The sequence below is a fragment of the Bicyclus anynana genome, chromosome 24, assembly GCF_947172395.1.
Source record: "Bicyclus anynana chromosome 24, ilBicAnyn1.1, whole genome shotgun sequence".
Classification (NCBI taxonomy): Eukaryota; Metazoa; Arthropoda; class Insecta; order Lepidoptera; family Nymphalidae; genus Bicyclus; species Bicyclus anynana.
In genome coordinates, this window is record NC_069106.1 from 5,424,880 (window position 1) to 5,452,305 (window position 27,426).

General features: G+C 34.4%; 2 protein-coding genes and 1 long non-coding RNA gene across 4 annotated transcripts in view; 2 read left to right on the forward strand and 1 right to left on the reverse strand.

The window, feature by feature from the left end:
- LOC128199462 (uncharacterized) overlaps positions 1–27,426 on the reverse strand; it is a 480,879-nt gene that overhangs the window by 163,918 nt on the left and 289,535 nt on the right. The window lies entirely within an intron of this gene.
- LOC112055369 (uncharacterized) lies at positions 876–8,671 on the forward strand. The gene is made up of 2 exons (XR_002887498.2): positions 876–3,863; positions 4,691–8,671. It is a non-coding gene; the product is annotated as an uncharacterized LOC112055369 (long non-coding RNA).
- LOC128199463 (uncharacterized transmembrane protein DDB_G0289901-like) lies at positions 14,164–27,280 on the forward strand. 2 transcript variants are annotated; one of them, XM_052889091.1, is made up of 2 exons: positions 14,164–21,872; positions 21,965–27,280. In XM_052889091.1, the coding sequence occupies exon 1, from the start codon at positions 14,379–14,381 to the stop codon at positions 15,402–15,404; it is 1,026 nt and encodes a 341-aa protein (XP_052745051.1). In that variant the 5' UTR covers positions 14,164–14,378; the 3' UTR covers positions 15,405–21,872; positions 21,965–27,280. The 2 variants fall into 2 exon arrangements, with proteins under 2 accessions (XP_052745051.1, XP_052745052.1); XM_052889092.1 differs by lacking the exon at positions 21,965–27,280 and having other exon boundaries at positions 14,164–17,585; positions 17,838–21,859.

The window sequence follows — 27,426 nt, forward strand, 5'->3', positions numbered from 1 at the left end:
ATTTTGTGGTAGAGAACACCTTGTAAATGGGAATCAACACAAGTCACAAATCATCAAATACTCTTTTATTTAACCTGTTATAACAACTTTATAAAAATAACATAAGCACTTGTAAGTAATGAATGTAAATACCTCACGTACTCAAGGAATTCGTAACATTATGGAGATAAATACCTAATAATCATCGATGATCATTACGAGATGGTAATGATAATGACTAATCCTGATCAGCTGAGAGTTTGCACAGAATTTGCACTATTTTAGAAATTTCATAGTGCGACTAGGAGTCAGGATTCGAACTCAAGCCCTCTGTATACAAAGCCACATGTTAACCACTAGACAAACGAGGAAGTACATTTTTAATTAATAAAAAAAACTCGGTCCAATAATTTGAGATGATGAACATTCAAGTGGAGAATTAATAAATACAAAAATATATATCAAGTATCAAAATTGGTTAGCTGTATACTTCCTGTGTTGCTACATAAACGATTGGAGCGCCCTCATTTTCTACTCTATAGGTATAGAAATATTATACTCGCAACACCATCTTGTGTATTTTTTAGATACTAATTAACTAATCTATTACATTATATTCTAGCTGACGCCCGCAATTTCGTCCGCGTGCAATTCAGTTTTTCACAAATCCCCCGAGAACTATGGATTTTTCCAAGATAAAAAGTAGCCTATATGTTGCTCAATAACATTATCTATCTTCCAGTGAAAGTCTCATTAAAATCGGTCCAGCCGTTTCAAAAATTTAGCCTGGACTAATAGACAGACGAAATTTAAAAAAAAACTTGATTGTGTTTTATCATCGTATATTTTAGTCTTCATATGCCTAGTATCGAGGCATTATTAGGTTACCTATTAGTAAGCATACTTTGAATGACCATCATTCTTCTTGGTAATCCAAGTCACTACAAATTATTATTATGACGTAGGGAACGGATGCATACCTACATTTTGATTCCTTCGTCAAGTGAGTGTATACTACAAGTTGGCTTAGTTTACCTGTTGATGAGAAATCCAGGAGCGAGAATCACCTGTATCTATTACTAACCTAAGTGTATAAAACCTAACTAAGTATGTTGTTTTATATCAGTTTAGTACAATTCGTAAGCGTTAGCGCACGTAGAATAAAGTAAAAGGAGTTGTCATAATATTATATCGGAGTGACGTAGGTACAGTAATATAATATGTATATTATATTAATAGGACGTAGGCGTTTCAAATATCACATCCCGTGAGTAATAGACTATACTATAAAGTTCTACCGATTAATATGGTTGTAATAAAAATGTCTGACGTAGTGACGACACAGCCAAGGCAAGAGGCAAAGATTAATTCCGCAGACCGGCCTTCACCTGAAATTGAATATGAAATAAAACTTCCTCGTCCTCAGGAAAAGGATGATGCAGGATGTTGCTTCTTCTGTTGCTGTGGAGATAGTCAAGATGAAGATAACAAAGAAAGAAGAAGATATCGGAGTAGCTTCAATAATTATACTAGTGATACTATGATGTTCAGTGATACAAACATGGCCATCAGTGACCACAATCATCATATAAACATACACAACGACCACGTGTATAGCTCAACTCACGACACTGGCGGGTCTACAGACCACTCAGGAGGTGGTTTTTCTGGGGGAGATTGTGGAGGTGGAGATTTCTCATCAGGTGGTGATTGTGGGGGAGGAGATTGTGGTGGCGGTGTTGATTAAAGGATTATTATTATTCAAATCAATGATGATACAAAACAAAATCAGTATGTAGTTAATTAGGTAGGTTAAACAAAAATCTAAATCGTTAATTTGTAATAATTCAATGCAAGTGATTACAAATCATTGCTATACTAAAAGGCTTTAGAAAACCCTTCAATCAAGTACCTCTTTATCAAGAATTTCAACGAATACATACTCGTAGGTATAGACAATCTCTTCGAATGACGTAATGCAATACGTCTTTCAACGCACCTCCAGTCTAACATTCCTAGTAGATTGTAGTTGAAACATTGTTATATGTATCAAAAAACAAGTAACAGTAACAACTTGTCTTTTAATGCAGCTTTCTTACTCTAAGCAGTTACAGAAATCGGTTCAATCGAGACAATAAATCTGTTGTGCCCTTTGCAAATTCCTTATTCTTTGATGACTTGTGCCACATTCCAATTTCCAGTTCCACGAACGATGCTCCCGCTGGGTCCTCACTCCTCATTAAACGTTGAAACACAATGAATAGATTGGTTTTGCTTCATTAGCCATTTAATACATTCGTGTTTATTAAATTAACATAAGATATACGTAAATAGTTCAAAAATACATTGGTTTATACGTGTGCAAAATCGACACCAAACCCATCGTTTATCATAATTACTGAGTGGGTTGTGGAATTCCCAACCTGATTTTTAAGAAACAAGTTTTCGATTTTCCTGTTATTCACGCGAATGTTTATATAATATATATTGCATATATGTATCAGTGTTCATATGAAACTTGAAAGCTCAAAATGTTCAAATAGGTAGATAATTAAAAGTTGCACCAAGATTTTGTAAAACTTAAAAGTTTAAATTGTTTTTGTAAATTAAAAATAATGTCCGAATCTGAAACGATATCAAAGCAGCCAGTATCGAGAGGATTAGAAATTGCGCTTGATAATTGGAATAAGGACATAGCTAGACGTGAAAAAGAGAAAGAAGAACTTGCGATGAAAGAAACAACTCCTTTTCAACCGCATATTGAAACAGAGATACCTCGAGAAGATGTAAGGGAGAGAAAAAAATGTTGTTCAAGTGATTGTTCGAGTGACTGTTGTTCATGTATGTACCCATGTTTGAGGTCCACCAGAGATATCTGTGATTGTGCATGTCCAGTACTTGCGTTTTGCGCTGAAATGTTAGAGTGTATTTGTTTATGCTGCTCAATTTTCGGCGGGAACTCTTGACCTTGGGCCTAATTGTCTAACGGAGTTCATTGATCGTAAAGTTCATACGATCGGCTACGATCAACGATCAATCGTAACTTTACATTGGTATTGTCTAATTTAGTTCATTATATGAAGACCGGATGGTGAACGATGAACTGAAATCATTCATGAAGATTGCGTATTGTTTATGCAAAACGATAGTGAAACTATCGTTAATAATATTATCAAATTTAAGTCAAACTCCATAATAATGCATATATTTTAACAAAGTTTTATGTCTTTTGTTTAAAACATTAAAGAAGCATTAAATTTCACGAAAAATATCTACTATTGAAGAAAATAGCGTGAGAAAATGGTACATGCAACTCGAGTAACAAAACGCATTTAACGAATTTAACCAAGGGCTATTTGGACTATTTGGTAATCTCCCTGTTGTCTGTGTAGGCTAGTGTCAAAATAACGGGGTATCCTATTAGTCTGTGGTGAAACATAGCATATTAATAACCTGTGGATTAGAAATTTTATTTTTTAATTTATCAAAACAAAACAAAATTTTTATTTTTTAGGTTTTAAAGAGAATTTAGAAATTGAGCAAAGTTTTACTAAATTATATTGATCTTAGGAGCAAAGTTTACTTCGTTTGTGTTATTGTTAATCTAAAATATAAAAGTAAACAAAAAAGAAAACTACCTCTATATAATTTTGTCGATGTCCATTTCTTAAGAAGTTTCTCATTAAAACAACCCTTAACTCAGGCAAGGCAGGGCTAAGGTGGTTAGCGTAACTACAAGTGGAGTTAGCCAACTGAAGAACAATCAACAATGCCCGATTAATAAGTGATCGCGCTGCTGTCTACTACATGTCCCTGCACTAGTTACAGCAGTAATTTCTTTGTTGGGAAGTATTTAGCACATCCGGGCTGCGCAAGAGGAGAGGGTGGGCAGCTGTCTCTTAGAAAAGTCCGCATGTTATTTTTTCCCAGTGTTAAGTCTCGTATGAGTCAGCACTAATATACATAGGTTTACCTAAGTGTGTGATGAGTGACTTCACAAACAGACTTATTATTAAAGGATTTGAACAGTTCTTTAGCTCTTTAGGGTGTTTTATTCCTTCACCAGCCAACAACAGTGTCATAATAACAACGGGTTCGCAGAGATAGTTTATCTAAGCATTTAGATATACCATTCAAAATCCTCTACTGAGAGCAAAATGTTACTGTTTTATTTTATTTTTTATTCTTTACAAGTTAGGCTACACGTCATCACACTGGAATGCTAAATCAGTTGGTCCAGCCGGGGATCAAACAAGTTACTTTCATTGTATGAACCTTCGGAACATAAATTATCATTAACATCTGATAGTGGTATATTATACATTAACACCATAACTACCAATCCACATTGGAGCAGGTTTTTTTTTTTTTATTCTTTACAAGTTAGCCCTTGACCACAATCTCACCTGATGGTTAGTGATGATGTAATCTAAGATGGTAACGGGTTAACTTGTTAGGAGTAGGAAGACAATCCACACCCCTTTCGGTTTCTACATGGCATCATACCCAAATGCTAAATCTCTTAGCGGTACGTGTTTGCCAGTAAGGTGGTAACTGGCCGAAGCCTCCCACCAGCCAGACCTAGACCAATTGAGAAAACCTCAATCGGTCAAGCCAGGGATCGAACCCAGGAAATCACTGCTAATGTTTTCCTCTCAAAGATTCTATCTAACTTTTAGTATGAAATATTATTTTTTTTTTTTTATTTCAGACTAAATTGATTATTATGAACAGACTATTACGATGAACCACTGATATTGAGAGAGACATGAAGATGAGTGCTTTGACAACAAGACTGACTAGCTGAGCCAGCTTAAGAATTATGTGCTGTGTGTGTGTGTAATTCCAGGAGCTCTCTATGTCAGCTATCCATCTAAAATATTCTTACTCATTTTTGTTAATTATAAAATAAATTTGATTATTCACTATGTAACTTCATTGTACCTATCCTGTGATTGACTGAAGCTGTTAGAAAGGTAGCATCTGTAATAATTTATTTACGGTAAAACATATTTAAAAATAAATATGCTTTAACATTTAAGTATGGCCAATATGTTGTCTAGTACAGTGAGCAGGGCTGAACCCATGATCCCTCAGTGTCTAGTCTGGCCCCTCTATGGAGTAGCTAGTTAGGCTTTAGCAGATTTATATCCTAATTTGGTAATACTCGTTTTTCTGATTTAAGAAAATATACTAATCATCAAAACAGTGTCTGCAAGTTACTGTACAGGCCGACTGGATGAGAAGTATAAATTTGATTATTTTTAAGCTTTGTGGTTTCCGGGTTTAAAAAATGTCTAACTGAAAGTCTATGTCTACTGTATTTATTATTATTATAATAAATAAACTTAAAAAATCTTTTTTTTTATGAACTTCCAACCCCTATTACACCCTCAGAGGTGTCATTTTCATAATTCTTAGAATACTAGTTGTCTAGATACTGTAATAAAAAGATACAGTTCGGGGGATTGTAGGGGTAAGCACTGGACCTACTGAACCAATTTTGAAGATTATTTTACCAATAAAAATCCACATTTGAGTATTATAGGCCATGTATTTCTTCCCACGGGAACAGGAATTATGTGGGTGAAACTGCAGGGGGGTGAACATACACAGGTATTATAAATGTATTTTTTACAACTACACTTTTTGAATATTTTATTTAATTATTGTAATGGTAAAAAAAATATTAATAGTAAAATGTTAAACTAAAAGCTTTAGTTTTAGAAAAAACTACAACAAAACAAACTCAGCAAAGTAAGTATTCTTTTATTTTTAAATATCAAAGACCAAATCAAATATCATCAGCATTTCACAATCTATGCAAATATTTTGATAATACACACACATTTATGATTTGACCAGATAACAGGGTCATCAGTACAATGTCCTGTCAGCTAAAAGCCTTTGCCATCTTTTCTTCAGCACACCAATATGTTATTCCACTGTATTGCAGGTGCTATTTGCAATATTGGAGTCTGCAGTTATAGGGCATATTCCAAATCTCCTGTAAAGCAAAATTGTTAATATTGAGCATATTATAAAATATACACATCACTATTTAGTCTCAATGTAAGTGTAGTTTGTGTACTAAGATAATATAGCAGACAGACAAGCTTCGCTTTGACTCATTCCCTATTCCTATCCTATTCTACTCCCACCCATTGGCTTATCTATTATTATTTCCTATTCCTATTCGGTAGCTCAGAATCCTAGGATTCCTAGGGTGGGCATGCACTAATGGAAAATGTAAATGTACCTATGAGCGATGACGAAAGAGTTCGTTCGCCATAATCATACTTTTAAAAATGAAATTTGATTCCTTTTTGCTTAACTTTGCCAGCAAACTTAACTAAACCACACACTTATGCCATGGAACACAGATCCAAACATATTGGATACAACAACATGCAAGATGTCGCAGAAATCGAGTTTATGTCGCTCTATGGACTAAGTGTCTCTTTGTGTGGTACGTCCAAAGAAAGTGTGTGTAAGACATTGGATGCTGGAAGAAAGATGCAGTTTGATCCCCAGTTCTTGGAGGAGTGAGATGTTGTTTCGAAACTGTGTCCAGGATATGCAAGCATTCTTCTCCAACACCACATTTCTAGAGTGTGTATCTTCTTTTTCTCACTTTCTCTCAGAGTCCAAGTCTCAGCATCCTATATAAATCGATTAATGGCACTCAATTAACTTCATTGTTTTGACTTTAAAAGTTCATTGCAAAGAATATATTATTTATTACTCTTTCTAATAGAGTTCATTGTTTACAAACAAAGCACTAAACACTTCGCAAAGTTTCGTACTAAAAATGCTAACTGTGGACGGGGAGACTGAATTGAGAGATTTAGAATGGAAAAAAATATTAATTTTAGATATTTAATAAAATATAAATTATTATTTTGGAATTTTGGACATCCACAATTTGTCCTTTTTACGATCAAAGGTGACTCAAGACCCATCGTAAGTTTTTGACATAGGCCATGAAGATAAAACTTTAAACAATTCGAAGACAATCGCAAATAACTGTCAAATCATATAAAATCATTCACTCTTCGTATAAAAATAACGATCTAATCGTAATGAACTAACTATGCCCAACCGATGGCTTTCCATTGGCTTACACAATCCGAAATAGCTGTTTGACAAGTAAAAACGTACGATTTCAACTGTCAAATTCAATCGTTTGCGTTAGACAATTAGGCCCAAGGTACCTATACAATATCAATACTGTTTTAATTTGAACTTATTATAAAATCATTATATATTTTAATAAGTAGGTACAAAGATTTTATACTAATAGATACGTGTACTTTTTCTAAGATTAAATATGTCAATTATCACTAGCGCGTCGAAACTGAGGCGAACACAAGTGGCTGATTGCCTTAATATTTTATTTTATTAAATGGCTAAATATTGTCTACAATGTCTACAAAAGTATAGACACTATATATATACTCAGAGGTACAATTATCCGTCCACTTCTATATATTCGCGTCATATTAAAAAACGCGGATAATTGTGCTTCTGAGTATATATAAATAAATATATATAATGTAAGTAAAAAAATTGTGTATGTGTACGCAATGGAGTAGATAAATTGGTATCATTTTTTGGTTTACCTGGTTTTTGGCGGGAAATCGTAAGAATTACTTAAAGCTCTCTTTTTATTTTCATTCATTTGCTGCAGTTTAGAGTTTTATTGCGTAAAGTAGAATGCACTTTGTTCAATTTAGTTCAGAAAAGGTGCACAAGTGAAGTGGAGAATAAGTAAGAAAGTTTTAAGTTATTGCATAAATTGTCTCGCAAGACTATTAGTTTTCGTAAGGTTGCCTTCGCCATATTAAAGCATGACTTGATCAGTGGCTTGCACGCCATCGATGCAAAAATGCTCTGCATATCCTGAGAACTCACTAAAAATCTGCATTAGAAAAGGAATTTTCTATTATGTACGCCATTGGACTTGACTGAGGACTTTGATTGACGATGGACTACATTTAACCACATTCGCAGAAGTGCTTGTTATTACCGATGCACCTACTCTATGTCAACACGCCGAACTGTGCAGCTATTATTTATAACCCTGTTAGAATAATTATTTTTTCGTGTAACGTAAGCCATAACTTTCAAAAATTGCTGTAAAATATAATGTAATGTAAAGGTATTCAGTCACAAATGGAAAAAGGAAATGTAGCAAAGAGTAGAGTAAGTATAATGTAGAGTTTGCCTAATGAAACTCGAGAAAACGGAGCGCATTCCGCAAAGTATAGTGCAAATATTGGCATAACTCAGTTTGATACTTGTAATTTTTAAACATACCTTTATGTTTTCACACATATGCGTTTTTAACAAACATTAGTAGATTGTTTTTTAATTTGCCACGCAATTTCAGTCTCTACTTTCAGTAACTAAACTTTAATAAGTTAAGTGAGTATATTAAATTAATTAAATTAATATGCACTTTTGAAATTGAAAAAAAGTACTTGTCACGTTTGGATATAACGTACAATTTTGTGTTTGTTTTTTATTACTGATTTTTTTGTAAAAAGGTAGGTTTAACTTACCTAGGTCGATTACATGGACTATTTTGTAGACAGAAAAACTTAATTATAGGTAGGTAATTAGGAACTAGTTTTTTTATGATTGTCTATGTTTATTTAATACGAATAAGTATTAAACTGAATATAATCTCTTGTGGACTTTTTCTTAAACATATTCCTAAAAATATAAAGGTCGCATGGATTTCATGGATCATTACGAGTATGTATAGGATAAGGAACTTTCGTTCGGATATGTATAGCTTGGAAGAATAACTTAAAGATGTGACCAGACCCCAATGACAGTTACAACCCATTTATGTGGAAAGTTCTCATCAATACAAATTAATCAAGAACAATGACAAGGTAAATACTGTAAACCGTTGAGGAGTTCCATTAACTGTCCCTTGTCTTCGTCATCAGACTCCTAATGACAGTCTTAAACCATCTAAGCGTAAAACAATACCTATGAATACAAGTTGATTAAACCTGATAATATAATGCCCTCCAAAAAAAAATCGAATGTACACAATTTGACTTGTTACAGTTTTATTTTATGTCTGTACCAATAAATTGCCGCGTAGATGTTTTTTTATCTATAGATCTTTTATTTTGTGAATAGGTACCTATTGTAGGAAAAATCTAGTAGTCTGAGATAGATATGACGTCGCTCAATCTCGTGTTGGCTTGTGCCGACGCTTGGTGGCGTGACTTGTTTCCGTAAAGAGTAGGGAGTTAGAGAGTGGTAACCATCTGGCGGGAACGACAGGCCATATAAGGCGCTCGCTGTACAGTCTAGCTCATTCTTGTCATGGCGTTTGATCCGTTCACACCTTTTGTTTGATTTTGGGATAGGCGGGGAGAGTGACTTGAGTGAGTGGAAAAGGGAGTGACTCCACTCAAGGTGCCATTCTCTCTCAAACATACTCCATTCTCTGCCATTCTATAGTCCACAACTTTAGGCTTTTTACACAACAATATCACTTCTCAAAAAGGTTCTTTTAGGGCGACACTTTTCGTTTCGATTCACATACATTGTATTTTTAATAATAAGCTTTACGGCTCTGGGTTCTAGCCCTTTTGAGCCCGGATTCACAAACAATAAATTAATTATCTCGGACCAATAATAGAAGGACCTACCTCGCAAGACGTTACCTCTCTGTCAAAGAATCAACGATCTATCTATATAGAGCGGGGCATTTAGAAGTGTTTGTAAAATCGACTGGGATAGTTGAGCGGCTATCGCGTGTAAAAAAACTAACAAACGCGTTAGATTGTTCGATTGTATCGATGTTTCATTGTTGTAATCGTTTTCGTCGTCTAAAAAACTCCCTAAATATTCCGGTTTGTGTAGTAAGTAGTTCAATGGCATGAAAAACGGCCAACAACTTCTAATTCAGTAAAAGATGACGTGACGTTCAATTTGAAAATATTTCTATTTTATTTTTGTTATTCTTTACATGTTAGCCCTTGATTTCAGTCTCACCTGATGGTAAGTGATGATGCAATCTAAGATGGACGGTATGATTTCTACACGACATCATACCGGAACGCTAAATCGCTTAGCGGTACGTTTTGTAGGTAGGGTGGTAACCAGCCAGACCTGGCACAATTAAGAAATTCTCAATCGGCCCAGCCGGGGATCGAACCTAGGTCCTCCGTCTTGTAAATCCACCGCGCGTACCAGTGCGCCACGGAGGTCGTCAAAAACATAATTATAATTTATAATAAATTTGTAATAAAAACAATATCTAAAAGAAAAATCGATTCTATTCTTCTAACGAACGAACGAACAGAACATCGATCCATTAATTTAACGTTCTGTGTACAGATTATATTATTCTTGTTAAATATTTTATTATTTATTCTTTTTAAATATTTTCGATGACTGAGTTTACCTCGTCCCTTTCAAAAAACGACAGACAATTTTGTTGCTGCATTTGGGTGCGATGCATTTCCATTTCTAATTCCTCTATGCTAAATATATAGAGTTTGCACAAAAACAATACAAACGACATAAAAAGAACCCAAGCAGACATGAGTCACAAACCATTATGAAAAATAAAGATATTGAGTTTTATGGGTATTAAATGTGCATTTATAAAATTAAATAATAACTTTAATAATTTTTATAAATGTCGTATTTTCATATCAAAAGAAGATGTTTTCTTTTATTTTAATGTGAATTTTACCTTTCATTTATTGCAGAAATACCCTATACTATGATTAATTTTTTGATTTTGTGTTATTAAGTGAAAGAAGATTTGACATTTCACACACACACACTTCACAGCACAAAACACTACTTTATTTGTTGTCTGTGACTAATACTCCTACCTCACAGTATTCGTTAACTAAATCCAGACTGTTGTGCGTATTTTCTTCCTTTGTAATTTTTATTATTTCGTTTTGTTCTCGTTTCGTTGTTGTTGTTAATTATTGTTTATTTGTTGTTTGTTTTTCGCGCGTATCTTGTATGTATTATTTATTACCTCATATCTTCGAAACCGCTGAACGGATTTACGTAATTCAGATATCCTTAGATTTGTTTTAATAACCCAAGTGTTCTTAGATAGGTGAAATTAAAAAAAAACCAACAAGACGACTGTGAGATGCTATAGAATCGGGGTGATTTTTTTTTAAATATTGCAACAAGGGAATCAAATTCAAGGGCTTTTTGTGAGAATTTCAAAATGGTATATAATGGCCAACAAAAAACTACAATTAGAAAAACGTTATTTATTAATTGTATATACATAATACGCGAGGCGGACGACTATAAGGTTTATGAAGTGTAGTTATAAAATACCTTAAATAGACTAAATTAAATATATTGATTATAAAACTCGACATGTGCGAGTCGGATTCGCCCACCGAGGGTTCCGTAGATTTTTTTGAATATTTACTTATCCTCGGTTGGACGTAGGTATACACTATCGTACTTTGTAACAAACGTAACAAATAAATCCGAAATTCACCATCTATCTAACTAAAAATTATGAAATAAAATAATTAAATAAACGAATACCCGACTGCATAAATGATACAAAAACTGATTAAACTAAAGTGGGGACCTATTAAAAAATGTAGACGTAAATCATTATATTCAATATAATAGGTCCCGACTGTTTTCTAATTTTTTTCTACACTTCTGGACTGAGCTTGTTTTTTTTCTTTTCAGTTTTTGTATCATATAGGCATTCGGGTTTTTTATTTGTTTAATTAATTAATTTATTAATTTTATTTAGTTTAGTACGAAAATGAGTGAAGCGGAGCCTGGTACTAGCCGGAGCAGTTATTCCGCATTGCTATCGTTTCCGTCACCAAAAAAGAAACGTACAAAGCTATCACCCTTATCGTCCTCCGAGAAAACCGTTTTGATTAATGTGTTTAAATATGTCGAGGATACCTTATGCTTGCTTATACATAATAAAAAACAAAACTATAAGGGTTCTTTATTGACTACGGAACCCTGAATATAAGTGAAACATTATCTGTTAGATAAATAACAGGATATAGGAATATAGAATAAAAAAAATATTGGTTATCAAAGGAAGTTTTATTTCATGACAATATTCGTAAATAATGCTGTAGTAAAATGTTGAGCACCCCTGAGTCAGCTGTTTTTGTTTATTTACATTGTTTAAAATACCTACCCGATCTGACTATAGGGTCTTATTTTGGTTACAGTTTGATTTGTTGTTGATTGTTGTACAAGTTGTCCTGACAATTATGTTATGGTGAATCACAACTGTTGTTCGACATAGGTTCCTTATTTTTATAATCCACTTCTGGGTCTGCTAAAACTATTTTTTTTATTTTTTTTTTATTATTTTATATTTTTTTTTCGTGTGGATGTTCATCTATTATGGTCCATTCATCTTTTGGTGACACTACTTTATTACCTATTCGTTCTTAATTTGAATGATGATTCATGATTAATTCATTAAAAAGTGCCAAAATATCAAACCAGTACGTAACCGTTAATATTTTTATTGCGCGTCATAAAATAAAGATATCTACTATCATGACATTGTGATTAAAGATTAATGTTTAATTTAAATTTTTAAGTAGACTTTTTGTAATAATATACATTAGCGTGCAAAGTGTACCCATTACCTACTAGTGCATTAATCAGAAAAACGTACCTACGAAATAACAAAAAAAAAAAAAAATTACTATGGTTGAACCAATTACCACACAACCTGGATTAAATGAAGCAGTTAACGCGAATAAAGATAACCCTTTCGGAGACATTGCAACAGGGCAAGTACAAACTGTTGAACCTATTCCGAACGAAGTTACTCCTGAGGAAGAAGAGATAAACAAAAGAAAAGAATCTCTTGGAGAATTACATTCAGACATATGCGATTGTTTTGCGGAGTGTTTTGTCGAACCCGATTATGAAGAGTGTGACGTCTGTTGTTGTGGTTGTTCAAATACAGACACACCAGACTTAGCTTAAATAAGTTTATCATGTGAGTTATTTAGATTAGTATCTACCTATATCTAAATAAAAGGATCTCTTCGTGCACAAAAATATGCTTCGCGAGAAATTTCTCTGCCAATATCTAAATTATACGTGTTATAGATTCGTCAGTTTGAATCAAAGAATATAATAATAATAAATGACCTCTTTGGGGAAACCGATGATTTTGTCTGTGCAATTATGGACGAAGTTATAAAGACGAGAAACTACTGGAAACATATTATGAAAGATGGCACTCTAGAATTCTGTCGAGCGTGTCATTGTCCTGGGGAGTTCCTCAGGCATATTGTGTCCGGGTGTTCTCACCTTGCTAACGGCGAATACTTGCACAGACATAATCAAGTAGCCAAGATAAGATAATCCACTACCAGCTTGCTCTTATGTATTGATTCTGAGATGCCTTACTATAGGTACGACCCAGCGTCAGTTCTTGAAAATAGCAGTGCATTGCTCTACTAGGACCGAACGATTATCACTGACAGGTATATTGTAGCCAATAGACCTGATAAATAGTGTTAGTTGATCGGTCGGTGCGCCGTGCAATAATTGTTGATATCACTGTTCCACATGACGATAATCTGGTTAAAGCTGAAAAGGAAAAAGTATCAAAATACTTGAGGACCTTGCTCACGAGATTACCTCCATGTAGAATGTTGAGTCAACTATTATTGTTCCGGTAGTTGTTTCAGTCAATGATCTTATAGCGAAAAGCTTCGACCAACATCTCAAGAAGCTTTCACTAAACAGTTAGATCAAGGGTCGGATACAGAAGGCAGTGATTCTTGAGACGGCGCGTATTGTGAGGAGGTTTCTCACTCTGGAGTCCTGACCACCGGTTGCTTGGGCACTTATATGTCCCGCAGCGAGGGGGTTAATTTTTTTTACACCTAAGTTTTTACTAGTGTTTTGTATATTTTGTATGTATAACATTGTTAAAAATTAAAAAACAGGAGAAATTTAAAATCAATCAATTTAAATCAAACCTAAACTCCTATACCTATTAAATATCTATGATTCAAATCACATTCATCTATATTCTGTGTGGCCTGTGGGTCTGTGGTGAATTAGTATCTATTGATCTATGGCTGAATTCAACTTTACGTAGTAATTAATAACGAATCTGTGATCACAGACGACAAATGAAGTCTGTGATTCCGTTTTCGCATTTGTTATCTGTGGTTTTCGCCATAGCACTGACGTCAGTCATCAACTCAAAATAACAAAATAATGTTTTCATTACGCCTAAAATGAGCAGTTCCTACTAATTAAAACTTCGGTTGTGATGTGTTCATCGTTAAGTGCGAAATAAAGTGAGTAGAGAGTAAATTTATAAATACAAACTAAATTAATAGTTGTTTCCCACGTTCTAAACAATGTCAAAGTATGTGGTATCGTCACAGCCAAGGACAACGGCAAAGAATAATTCGACAGAACCGCCTTTATCCGAAGTTCGTTATGATACAATTAAATGTGAAGAATGTCGAAACGATAACGACCAATGCTGCTTCGTGTATTTCTACTCGTTATACTGCGGTCGATACCGCTGCTCTGGTTGCTGCGATGATGAAAAAAAAAAGAGAAGTAGGCCACTAAGGATTGCGGCGAATAATTACACAGTCGATGATGTATCTGAAGACGATAATATTACAAGTTTTATAAAAGACGACACCGTCTATAGGCCCACTACATATAGTGACTATAATATAGTTCATGAACATAGCGGAGGTGTAAACAGGGGAGATCTCGCTGTGGCAGGAATCGACTATGATGGTCACTTGAGTGGTCGCAGTAGAAATGATCATCACACGGGAGACATGAGTCGCTCAACTTGTAAGCCCGATGCAGGTAACTCTGGTAAAGTACACCAACCAGGTCTTCATAGTGATAGTGCAAATGACTCTGAGACCGTATGCTATCCATATGGCCAATCAGTTGGTCATGCCAGTAAAAGTCATTCAGTTAATCATAGCAGTGTTGAAGATAAATTTGGAAATGTTTGCTATACAGTTGGTAACAACGCAAGTGGAGATCACAGCAGTAAAAGTCATTCAGTTGATCATAGCGGCGTCGAAAATAAATATGGAAATGTTTGCTATACAGTTGGTAACACTGGAAGTGGAGATCACGGCGTAAGCCACTCAGGTGGTACTGTTGGACATGGAGGCCATTCTGTTGCCGATAACACGCATTCGAGTAGTGGTGATCACTCTGGGGGAAATCATGGGAGCGTAGATCATTCTAGTGGCTGGGGGTGCAGCGGCGGAGACACTGGTGGCGATAGTGGAGGGGGTGGGGGTGGTGACACTGGCGGTGATAGTGGTGGAGGGGGCGGTGGTGATAGTGGCGGAGGAGACACAGGTGGTGATAGCGGGGGAGGTGGTGGTGGTGGAGATGATTAATGATTTGTTGTGAACTACTTCCCTCAACTTCGTCCGCATTGACCGCGACATTTTGTATTGAACTAGACGTATTGACCTTCCTATTGAATCACTTGTTCATCTTTTAATGAAAACCACCTTAAAATTGGATGTGTTATTTGAAAAATCTAAGCGATTTTATTATGTACCTACTAAATTATGATAAGACATTGCCCTGCTTTTTAAAGAACCAATGGATTATCCAGGGAAGCTAAGGTATTAATGCTAAAGCTTATTAAAATTTTGAATTTGTCAGTGACAAATATTTCAAACGTTATCTTCGTAATTATTGTTCTGACGAGCAACTTAGTACCTTATTTGTGACAATAGTACCTTGGAAAAATCCTTGCTAAGTTGCTCGTCAGAATTAATGAGATATAGTTTCCCTCTATCTATATTTCCCTTGTCACTTAAACTTACGTACGTTATTCATTATTAAATTGAAACAAATAAGGGCATTTACTTCCACTACTACTTCCTTTAATTATGTCTCGATTTATAGGTATATGTTTATAGTTTAGAATAATTTTAAATAAATGTTATGTTAATATTAATGCCCATATTTGCCATCAGTGATTAGGTACACGTTCAAATGTGTTCAGGTTATGTGACATTTTGTGAGCTCAGTAAGCTCGTATAACTCTAGACACGTACGCAGACGCACGTTGAAGACCTTATGAAGCCGCTAAGGGAAGGGCGTGACTGTAAAAGAAATAAATATATCAATATCTATTTTTCTTTACGAAACTAGGGTTGAATATATCAATTCTATTGAATATTTTTCACGTCCTTCGGCATTTTTCTTACAATAAAGTCAATTTGTTCATGGGTGTTATCTTTGAACCATTTTTATATTGAATTTTTGAAGAGACAGTTTGTATAATAATTAACGCTTTCCACTTTTTACTTTTCACCTAGTCCTAAATCCGGATCCACGCGTTTACGAGACTATTTAAGTAAAAGTGTTGTCACTTGTAGCCGGTCGTGTGTCGGTCTTTTGTCATTACAGGAGTTCGTCGCGCGACCTGTCTACAAATTACTACAAATTGTTCTTTGTCTACTGATGTAATGATAGTACGTTAAGTCCACAGTTACGACTACGTCATCGACCACAGTCTACAACACAAAAATAATGTCAATAAAATTGTTATAGTCATTTGTCAATGTCAATGTCAAACTCAAATCAAAATTGCATAAATAAATCTTTATGATCTGGGGCCTAATTGTCTAACGCAAACGATTGAATTTGACAGTTGAAATCGTACGTTTTTACTTGTCAAACAGCTATTTCGGATTGTGTAAGCCAATGGAAAGCCATCGGTTGGGCATAGTTAGTTCATTACGATTAGATCGTTATTTTTATACGAAGAGTGAATGATTTTATATGATTTGACAGTTATTTGCGATTGTCTTCGAATTGTTTAAAGTTTTATCTTCATGGCCTATGTCAAAAACTTACGATGGGTCTTGAGTCACCTTTGATCGTAAAAAGGACAAATTGTGGATGTCCAAAATTCCAAAATAATAATTTATATTTTATTAAATATCTAAAATTAATATTTTTTTCCATTCTAAATCTCTCAATTCAGTCTCCCCGTCCACAGTTAGCATTTTTAGTACGAAACTTTGCGAAGTGTTTAGTGCTTTGTTTGTAAACAATGAACTCTATTAGAAAGAGTAATAAATAATATATTCTTTGCAATGAACTTTTAAAGTCAAAACAATGAAGTTAATTGAGTGCCATTAATCGATTTATATAGGATGCTGAGACTTGGACTCTGAGAGAAAGTGAGAAAAAGAAGATACACACTCTAGAAATGTGGTGTTGGAGAAGAATGCTTGCATATCCTGGACACAGTTTCGAAACAACATCTCACTCCTCCAAGAACTGGGGATCAAACTGCATCTTTCTTCCAGCATCCAATGTCTTACACACACTTTCTTTGGACGTACCACACAAAGAGACACTTAGTCCATAGAGCGACATAAACTCGATTTCTGCGACATCTTGCATGTTGTTGTATCCAATATGTTTGGATCTGTGTTCCATGGCATAAGTGTGTGGTTTAGTTAAGTTTGCTGGCAAAGTTAAGCAAAAAGGAATCAAATTTCATTTTTAAAAGTATGATTATGGCGAACGAACTCTTTCGTCATCGCTCATAGGTACATTTACATTTTCCATTAGTGCATGCCCACCCTAGGAATCCTAGGATTCTGAGCTACCGAATAGGAATAGGAAATAATAATAGATAAGCCAATGGGTGGGAGTAGAATAGGATAGGAATAGGGAATGAGTCAAAGCGAAGCTTGTCTGTCTGCTATATTATCTTAGTACACAAACTACACTTACATTGAGACTAAATAGTGATGTGTATATTTTATAATATGCTCAATATTAACAATTTTGCTTTACAGGAGATTTGGAATATGCCCTATAACTGCAGACTCCAATATTGCAAATAGCACCTGCAATACAGTGGAATAACATATTGGTGTGCTGAAGAAAAGATGGCAAAGGCTTTTAGCTGACAGGACATTGTACTGATGACCCTGTTATCTGGTCAAATCATAAATGTGTGTGTATTATCAAAATATTTGCATAGATTGTGAAATGCTGATGATATTTGATTTGGTCTTTGATATTTAAAAATAAAAGAATACTTACTTTGCTGAGTTTGTTTTGTTGTAGTTTTTTCTAAAACTAAGGCTGGTTTTACAGTCACGCCGCTAGACGCGCCGTTGGACAGCGCGCTGTTGGACAGCGCGCGTTTGAACAGCGGTGCACCAACTAGTACGGCGCTCCTCAATTAGTACGGCGCGTTTCGCTGCTGTGAGACAGTCGTGTACAAACAGATACAAAATGAACGGCAATGCGGTTAGAGTACTGGCTATTTACTTTTTATGGAAAAAAAGGCAACAAAAACGTCGAAGAACAGTAGGTGTTGATCCTTATAACGCTACAAGGTTACTGAGAGGCGAACACGTAACATCTTTCTCTGATTTACGAGAAAATAGTTATAAATTTTATAAATATTTTCGCCTATCAACCAGCAGTTTCGACGAATTACTGTGCAAGTTAGAGTTTTCTTTACGAAGATCCAGCATACGTCGCAACCCCATAGCTCCAGTGGAAAAATTGGAAATTTTCACAACACAATTCCTTTCCAATTTCTTCCAGGCTTTATTTTTTGCGTCCTTATTCTTATAAAAATCATCGGCCGGGTCCCATAAACATCTTCTAATTCGCACTTCGTCAATTACTCGACCCGTATCGATGTGATTCATTTTGTACACAACAGTACCTAACGGCACGTCTCAACGGCGTGAGACTAAAACGCACAATGGCCGTAGAAGCGCACGAGCGGCGCGCGCTTCGACCGCGTCGCGCGAATAGGACGCGTTCAACGAACGGCGCTGCTCAAGCGCGCGAATTTGAAACGCTACTAATACCCCAATACATATCCGAGCGCGCGCGCTCCGACGGCGCTGCCGAAACGCGTGACTGTAAAACCAGCCTAAAGCTTTTAGTTTAACATTTTACTATTAATATTTTTTTTACCATTACAATAATTAAATAAAATATTCAAAAAGTGTAGTTGTAAAAAATACATTTATAATACCTGTGTATGTTCACCCCCCTGCAGTTTCACCCACATAATTCCTGTTCCCGTGGGAAGAAATACATGGCCTATAATACTCAAATGTGGATTTTTATTGGTAAAATAATCTTCAAAATTGGTTCAGTAGGTCCAGTGCTTACCCCTACAATCCCCCGAACTGTATCTTTTTATTACAGTATCTAGACAACTAGTATTCTAAGAATTATGAAAATGACACCTCTGAGGGTGTAATAGGGGTTGGAAGTTCATAAAAAAAAAGATTTTTTAAGTTTATTTATTATAATAATAATAAATACAGTAGACATAGACTTTCAGTTAGACATTTTTTAAACCCGGAAACCACAAAGCTTAAAAATAATCAAATTTATACTTCTCATCCAGTCGGCCTGTACAGTAACTTGCAGACACTGTTTTGATGATTAGTATATTTTCTTAAATCAGAAAAACGAGTATTACCAAATTAGGATATAAATCTGCTAAAGCCTAACTAGCTACTCCATAGAGGGGCCAGACTAGACACTGAGGGATCATGGGTTCAGCCCTGCTCACTGTACTAGACAACATATTGGCCATACTTAAATGTTAAAGCATATTTATTTTTAAATATGTTTTACCGTAAATAAATTATTACAGATGCTACCTTTCTAACAGCTTCAGTCAATCACAGGATAGGTACAATGAAGTTACATAGTGAATAATCAAATTTATTTTATAATTAACAAAAATGAGTAAGAATATTTTAGATGGATAGCTGACATAGAGAGCTCCTGGAATTACACACACACACAGCACATAATTCTTAAGCTGGCTCAGCTAGTCAGTCTTGTTGTCAAAGCACTCATCTTCATGTCTCTCTCAATATCAGTGGTTCATCGTAATAGTCTGTTCATAATAATCAATTTAGTCTGAAATAAAAAAAAAAAAATAATATTTCATACTAAAAGTTAGATAGAATCTTTGAGAGGAAAACATTAGCAGTGATTTCCTGGGTTCGATCCCTGGCTTGACCGATTGAGGTTTTCTCAATTGGTCTAGGTCTGGCTGGTGGGAGGCTTCGGCCAGTTACCACCTTACTGGCAAACACGTACCGCTAAGAGATTTAGCATTTGGGTATGATGCCATGTAGAAACCGAAAGGGGTGTGGATTGTCTTCCTACTCCTAACAAGTTAACCCGTTACCATCTTAGATTACATCATCACTAACCATCAGGTGAGATTGTGGTCAAGGGCTAACTTGTAAAGAATAAAAAAAAAAAAACCTGCTCCAATGTGGATTGGTAGTTATGGTGTTAATGTATAATATACCACTATCAGATGTTAATGATAATTTATGTTCCGAAGGTTCATACAATGAAAGTAACTTGTTTGATCCCCGGCTGGACCAACTGATTTAGCATTCCAGTGTGATGACGTGTAGCCTAACTTGTAAAGAATAAAAAATAAAATAAAACAGTAACATTTTGCTCTCAGTAGAGGATTTTGAATGGTATATCTAAATGCTTAGATAAACTATCTCTGCGAACCCGTTGTTATTATGACACTGTTGTTGGCTGGTGAAGGAATAAAACACCCTAAAGAGCTAAAGAACTGTTCAAATCCTTTAATAATAAGTCTGTTTGTGAAGTCACTCATCACACACTTAGGTAAACCTATGTATATTAGTGCTGACTCATACGAGACTTAACACTGGGAAAAAATAACATGCGGACTTTTCTAAGAGACAGCTGCCCACCCTCTCCTCTTGCGCAGCCCGGATGTGCTAAATACTTCCCAACAAAGAAATTACTGCTGTAACTAGTGCAGGGACATGTAGTAGACAGCAGCGCGATCACTTATTAATCGGGCATTGTTGATTGTTCTTCAGTTGGCTAACTCCACTTGTAGTTACGCTAACCACCTTAGCCCTGCCTTGCCTGAGTTAAGGGTTGTTTTAATGAGAAACTTCTTAAGAAATGGACATCGACAAAATTATATAGAGGTAGTTTTCTTTTTTGTTTACTTTTATATTTTAGATTAACAATAACACAAACGAAGTAAACTTTGCTCCTAAGATCAATATAATTTAGTAAAACTTTGCTCAATTTCTAAATTCTCTTTAAAACCTAAAAAATAAAAATTTTGTTTTGTTTTGATAAATTAAAAAATAAAATTTCTAATCCACAGGTTATTAATATGCTATGTTTCACCACAGACTAATAGGATACCCCGTTATTTTGACACTAGCCTACACAGACAACAGGGAGATTACCAAATAGTCCAAATAGCCCTTGGTTAAATTCGTTAAATGCGTTTTGTTACTCGAGTTGCATGTACCATTTTCTCACGCTATTTTCTTCAATAGTAGATATTTTTCGTGAAATTTAATGCTTCTTTAATGTTTTAAACAAAAGACATAAAACTTTGTTAAAATATATGCATTATTATGGAGTTTGACTTAAATTTGATAATATTATTAACGATAGTTTCACTATCGTTTTGCATAAACAATACGCAATCTTCATGAATGATTTCAGTTCATCGTTCACCATCCGGTCTTCATATAATGAACTAAATTAGACAATACCAATGTAAAGTTACGATTGATCGTTGATCGTAGCCGATCGTATGAACTTTACGATCAATGAACTCCGTTAGACAATTAGGCCCCTGTTATTGTAAAGCTCACGACTGCACAAACTTCCGAGTTATTTATTTTAATATTTTTTAAACCTATTTTTAACATATATTCGATAACAATACAACAATTTGTTATGTCTAATAGACACTAGACAATATACTGCTGAGATTGTTTAATAAGTCTATACAATTATTTAGAAATACTTAAAATTAGGTGGGTAGTTTGTTTATTATCTATTTGTTCTTAATTTGAAATAAATTAGTAAAAAAAGTGCCGAACAACTTTTGTGGTAAACCAGTTTCTAGTGGACAGTTGATATAATTATTCAACTTCATATTGCACGTCGTCGTCGTCTCCAATTTTAGGAAGGAATAAATAAAATGCAATAAATTCCGGTTACCTAATTTTTTTTCGTTGTTCGCGTTGTTCGGAAAAACTTGTGCCAAACTATTTAAAAGAAAATCGCAAGTTTTTGTGTTTAGTACAACTTGTGTGATTAAAAAAAAAACTTGTACACAACTGACTATGGCTGAACCAATCACCACACAACCTGGAGTAAATGAAGTCATTAGAGCGAGTGAAAAAATACATTTGGAGGAACCATTTTTAAATTCAGAACCACCAGAGCAAGAGATGCCAATCGTCGAACCTATTGGAAATGAAGTAATTGAGGAAGAAAAGAAGAAAAAGAGAAACGAAACTGCCTGTTGTGTATGCTCTGATCCCGATGAAGATGATGTACTTGATATGTTTTTTATCTGTGAAAGTTTCGCTGGGTTATGTCACCATTTTATACAGTGCCTTGGATATACATGTACAAGCTGCTGTGAGTGTTTTGGAGAATGCTGTTCAGGGTGTGGTGATTGTCTTGGAGAATGCAGTTCAGGATGCTGTGAGTGCCTTGGAGAATGCAGTACAGGATGTTGTGAGTGTCTTGGAGAGTTCTGTTCTGCTTGTGGTGAGGGTGGCTGTGACTGTGACTGTTCAGACTAAGCTTAGACAATGAAGGACTAAGACATAAGTCGCAGGGTTAAACAGAACATAAAAAGTTGAATATCTTCATACTTGTGTCTTCATCATCATCATTAACAAACCATATTCTGCTCACTGTTGAGCATGAGTCTCCTCTTATAATGAGAGGGGTTAGGGGTTAGGCCTTAGTTTATCACGCTAGCGCAATGCGGATTGGCAGTCTTCACACACATAGAGAATTAAGAAAATTCTGAGGTATGCAGGTTTCCTCGCAATGTTTGATATATGTTGTGTTGTTCAACTTAGGCATACTGGAGTAATGATAGACAATTCTAGTCTCTGTTATACTTTATGAGTTGAATAAAGTCTTTTTGAAAGATATTTTCTAAGCCCAAAAGATGTAAATAGCTTTGCAGTGCATTTACAATGTAGCCTTTTATATCTCTAGTATTACCACAATATTTTTGTACTCAAATTATATGTATACTAAAGCTAATACTCAATGTGTAGTACAAACTTATCTTTGTAAATTGATGTTTAATATGTTACATGTACGTCATCTGTGAACACAGTCCTTAACACAAAAATAATAATATTGTCATTTGTCAAACTCAAATCAAATCAAATTGTGGGTTCAGGACTGCACACACTTCAGAGATAATATTATTATAATCAATAATATCATTAAAACAATTTATAATGTCTATTAGACACTCTAGCCATTACACTGCTGTGATTGTTTAATAAGTAGCTATTTAATTATATTTATATAAAATTGGGTGGGTAATTTGTTTATTACTTAATTGTTCTCAATTTGAATTAAATAATTAAAAAAGTGCCAAACAACTTTTGTGGTAAAGCAGTTTCTAGTGGACATTGTTAAACTGTATATTGCACATCATAGGTAGTTATGATACTGTGAAGACCTAAAATAGGTCTCCAATTTTAGGTAGGCATAAATAAAATGCAGTAAATTCTGGGTACCTATTGCATTGTTTGGTAAAAACTTGTGCGAAAATATTTAAATCACAAGTTGTTGTGTTTGGTACAACTTGTGTGATTAGAAAGAAAGCTTGTACGAAACTGACTATGGCTGAACCAATCACCACACAACCTGGAGTAAATGAACCATTTTAAAATCCAGAACCACCAGAGCAAGAGATGCCAATCGTCAAACCTATAGGAAATGAAGTAATCGAGCAAGAACAGAAAAAAAAGAGGAACGAAACTGCCTGTTGTGTATGCACTGGTCCCGATGAGGACACTGTATTTGATATGTTTTTTAACTGTGAAACTTTTGGTGGGTTATGTAACAATTTTATTGAGTGTTTAGGATCTACATGTTCAAGTTTCTGTGAGTGTTTTGGAGAATGCTGTTCAGGGTGTGTAGATTGTCTTGGAGAATGCTGTTCAGGATGCTGTGAGTGTCTCGACAAGTTCTGTTCTGCTTGTATTGAGGCTGGCTGTGACTGTGACTGTGACGACTAAGTGTAGACAATGAAGGATTAAGACTTAAGTCATCATCATCATTATTAATAATCCATATTTGGCTCACTGTTGAGAATGAGAAGAGTTAAGCCTTAGTCCACCATGCTGGCCAACAGGATTGGCAGACTTCACAGACATAGAGAATTAAGAAAATTTTGAGATAATATGCAAGTTTCTGCACAATTTTTTTCGTTCGTAGTTTAAGACACGTGATATATAATTTCTTAAAATTCACGTAACTGAAAAGTTGGAGGTGCTTGCCCCGGCCCTTACGCCCTGTGAATCGAAGGCAGCAAACACACACAAACAAAGTTGGCTGGTAGGTGTGAGGGAGTCTTAGTTTACTTAAAATAAGGGTTTTGCTCAGTAATGATGTTTGTTATGTGTAGAATAAAATCTTTTTGAAATGTATTTTTTAAGCGCAAAAAATGTAAAAGGTTCTGCAGTGCATTTACTACAGTTAAGCCTCTAATATAACCACAACATTTTTGTATTCAAATCGTATAATAACGCCATATTTAATTTTTTGATATTTGTGTACTTTTGTAGACTTAACTTTATTTTAGGTAACATTTTTTTCTATAGATAAATCACACACCTATAAGGTGAATTTTAATGCTGCAATGTAATGAAAGGTGTGCCTCATATAGCAGAAGTAGTGAAACTAAGTAGAACTTAGTAAGTAAGAAGTGGGTAACTAAGTCTTGTGATAAAGTACAAAAAAACAATACAGACACTACTTTAATTACATAGTAAGATTTAATAATAAAAATTAATGTAATCATAAAAATTCCTAATGATGAAGTGATTTCATTTGTTATTCTTTAAAGTTTTAGTTGGTGTGACTTTCGGCCGTGGCTAGTTACCACTCTACCGACAAAGATGTACCGCCAAGGGGTTTAGCATTCCGGCACAAAGTCATGTAGATACCGAAATGGCTGTGGATTTTCATTCTATACCCAACAAGTTAGCCCTCTTCTATCTTAGATTGCATAATCATTATGTAAAGTCTATCTTCCGAGGATGCTCTAATAACAGAGTGAAACATATTTTAGAGGATTTTTGCTCACATTTGTGAGTTCACAGAGAATAGCAAAATAAATCAATGATTCACTCACTGTTCATAAAGAACTTCCGCAAGGTAATGTCTGCTTCTATTTTCCTACTACTTACCTACTTTTATTCTGTTTTCTGGAAATGTTTATCTTTGTAGTTGTTGTTTTCTTGTGATTTTATGAGACATATATACTCAATGACAATATATTGTCATATACTGCTATATTTTATAGATAAATATCTCATTAAGTACCCTTGAGTAATGACTGCTGGATAACAAACAATGGTATTTTTATAGTAGAGATTACAGAAACACTTTAAAATGGAGAAACCTCATGTTTAATGAAATAATTATATTTTATATCAATTACAATAAAATTAATATTAATATACCTATAAATTGTAGACTTAAATAAGTATCTAGCATAATGTGCCTACTTATTGTATTCCTGCCAAGTATTTTATTCATTGTTACAATATACAAGCTGTTGTTATTGAAAAATATAAGTAAGCTAAGTAGAATAAGTAATATTTTATTAGCTATAAGTATACCTACCAATATATAATATGAAGGTAGATTTTAAGTGTTTTACAAAATGTTATTTAATTGCCAATATTGAATGAACTGTTAATTACAATAAATATACTTATTTTAGTATAGGTATCTAATTTCTGTTATGTTGAAAATTTTTGACACAAAGATTTTTAGTAGCAATGCTCAATATTTAGGTATCCTGCATTGCATCCCAAGTTTTTGTAATCAGGTCATAATATGTATAAGTACTTACTGTATTAAAAATCTAAATTCTTATATCACAAGTTAGATAATATACTATGCACAAAAATTAAGGGAGCAGAAAAAAAATCCAAATTTTTGGGGGATTTTCAACAGGCTGTAACTTATACAAAAATGGTCGTACAGCAAAAAAATAAAAAGCAAATTGTAGCTCTAAGTGTTTAGTTTTTGGATCTGAGTTTGAAAATTTTTTTTTGAAAATATTTTTCGAGTAATCATAAGAAAACCACCGAAAAAAAAATTTTCGAAATTTTTTTGGTTTTTTTTTTAATCTACGGACGTGGAATAACCGGATAGCTTGTTTATTCAGATTTAATTTCGTTTTTTTTAAATCTCGATACGAGCATTTCTCGCTGAGATATCGATGTTTGAATGGAAAAAGATCATTTTGTCTTTGATTACCAATATCTCAGCAACCAATGATCGCACAGAAATTTTGAGGTTGGTTTCAAAAACTTGAATAAACTTTCTACAAGGATTGGCAATTGAATTTTGAAAAAAAAATTTTTTTTCAATCATTACATGAATTTGAAAAAGCATCCAAAAAAGGGCTTTTTGTCGTTTTTTGGAAAATCAAGCGCCCAATCAAAAATATTGCGGAAACCAATGGCTTTTGTGCTTGCGCACATACACGTGCGCAAGCACAAAAGCGTACAATTGTACAATTGTACAATTTGCTTTTTATTTTTTTGCTGTACGACCATTTTTGTATAAGTTACAGCCTGTTGAAAATCCCCCATAAATTTGGATTTTTTTTCTGCTCCCTTAATTTTTGTGCATAGTATATATAGGTATTTTATAACTTGCGAAAAAGTCTTATTAAAAGTAGATACTAACTACTAGGTAAGGAAGTAGTTAATTCCGACATATGTACCTACCCATGCTATCTGAAAAACACTAAGTGTATTAAACGGCATTTTGTTTATTCCTACCACAAATAGTAAACGGTTAGCCTTTAGCCTAGTCCTCATCCCTAGACCCCAGACGCTGAAAACTGACTTAAAAAATAAAATCCTTTTGCGAGACTTGATTGCACAAGGTCATGGTCAGGGGTCTAGAGTGAGGAACCTCTGTTCTCACTATAGGCGTCGTCTCAAGTATTAGTAACTGTTATCTGTATCTGTCTCTTGATTTAATATTTGGCTATTAAATCAAACGCTTAAAATGTTGGTAGACTTTCGCTATAAGACTATTTACTGAAACGGCTATCTTAAGAATTTATATTCGAATACGGCGGTAAAAACAGATCAATTATTTATTTATTTTATTAAAAAAATATTGTCGAATAAATTTATAAATTACATAAATATATCCTTGTTTTATTTATTTTACTTTTATAAGTATCCAAATCCATCCATTTCCACGAATTTGCAAATCGGTCCAGCTATCTGCCGGCTTATCTTGCGAAGTACATGCATATACACCAGTGGCGTGCAGAAGTTCTTTAAGTAGGGT

What these genes read in the sequence shown, in the direction of transcription:
- LOC128199463 (XM_052889091.1), top strand. Translation starts at nt 14,379, where the DNA reads ATGTCAAAGTATGTGGTATCGTCACAGCCAAGGACAACGGCAAAGAAT.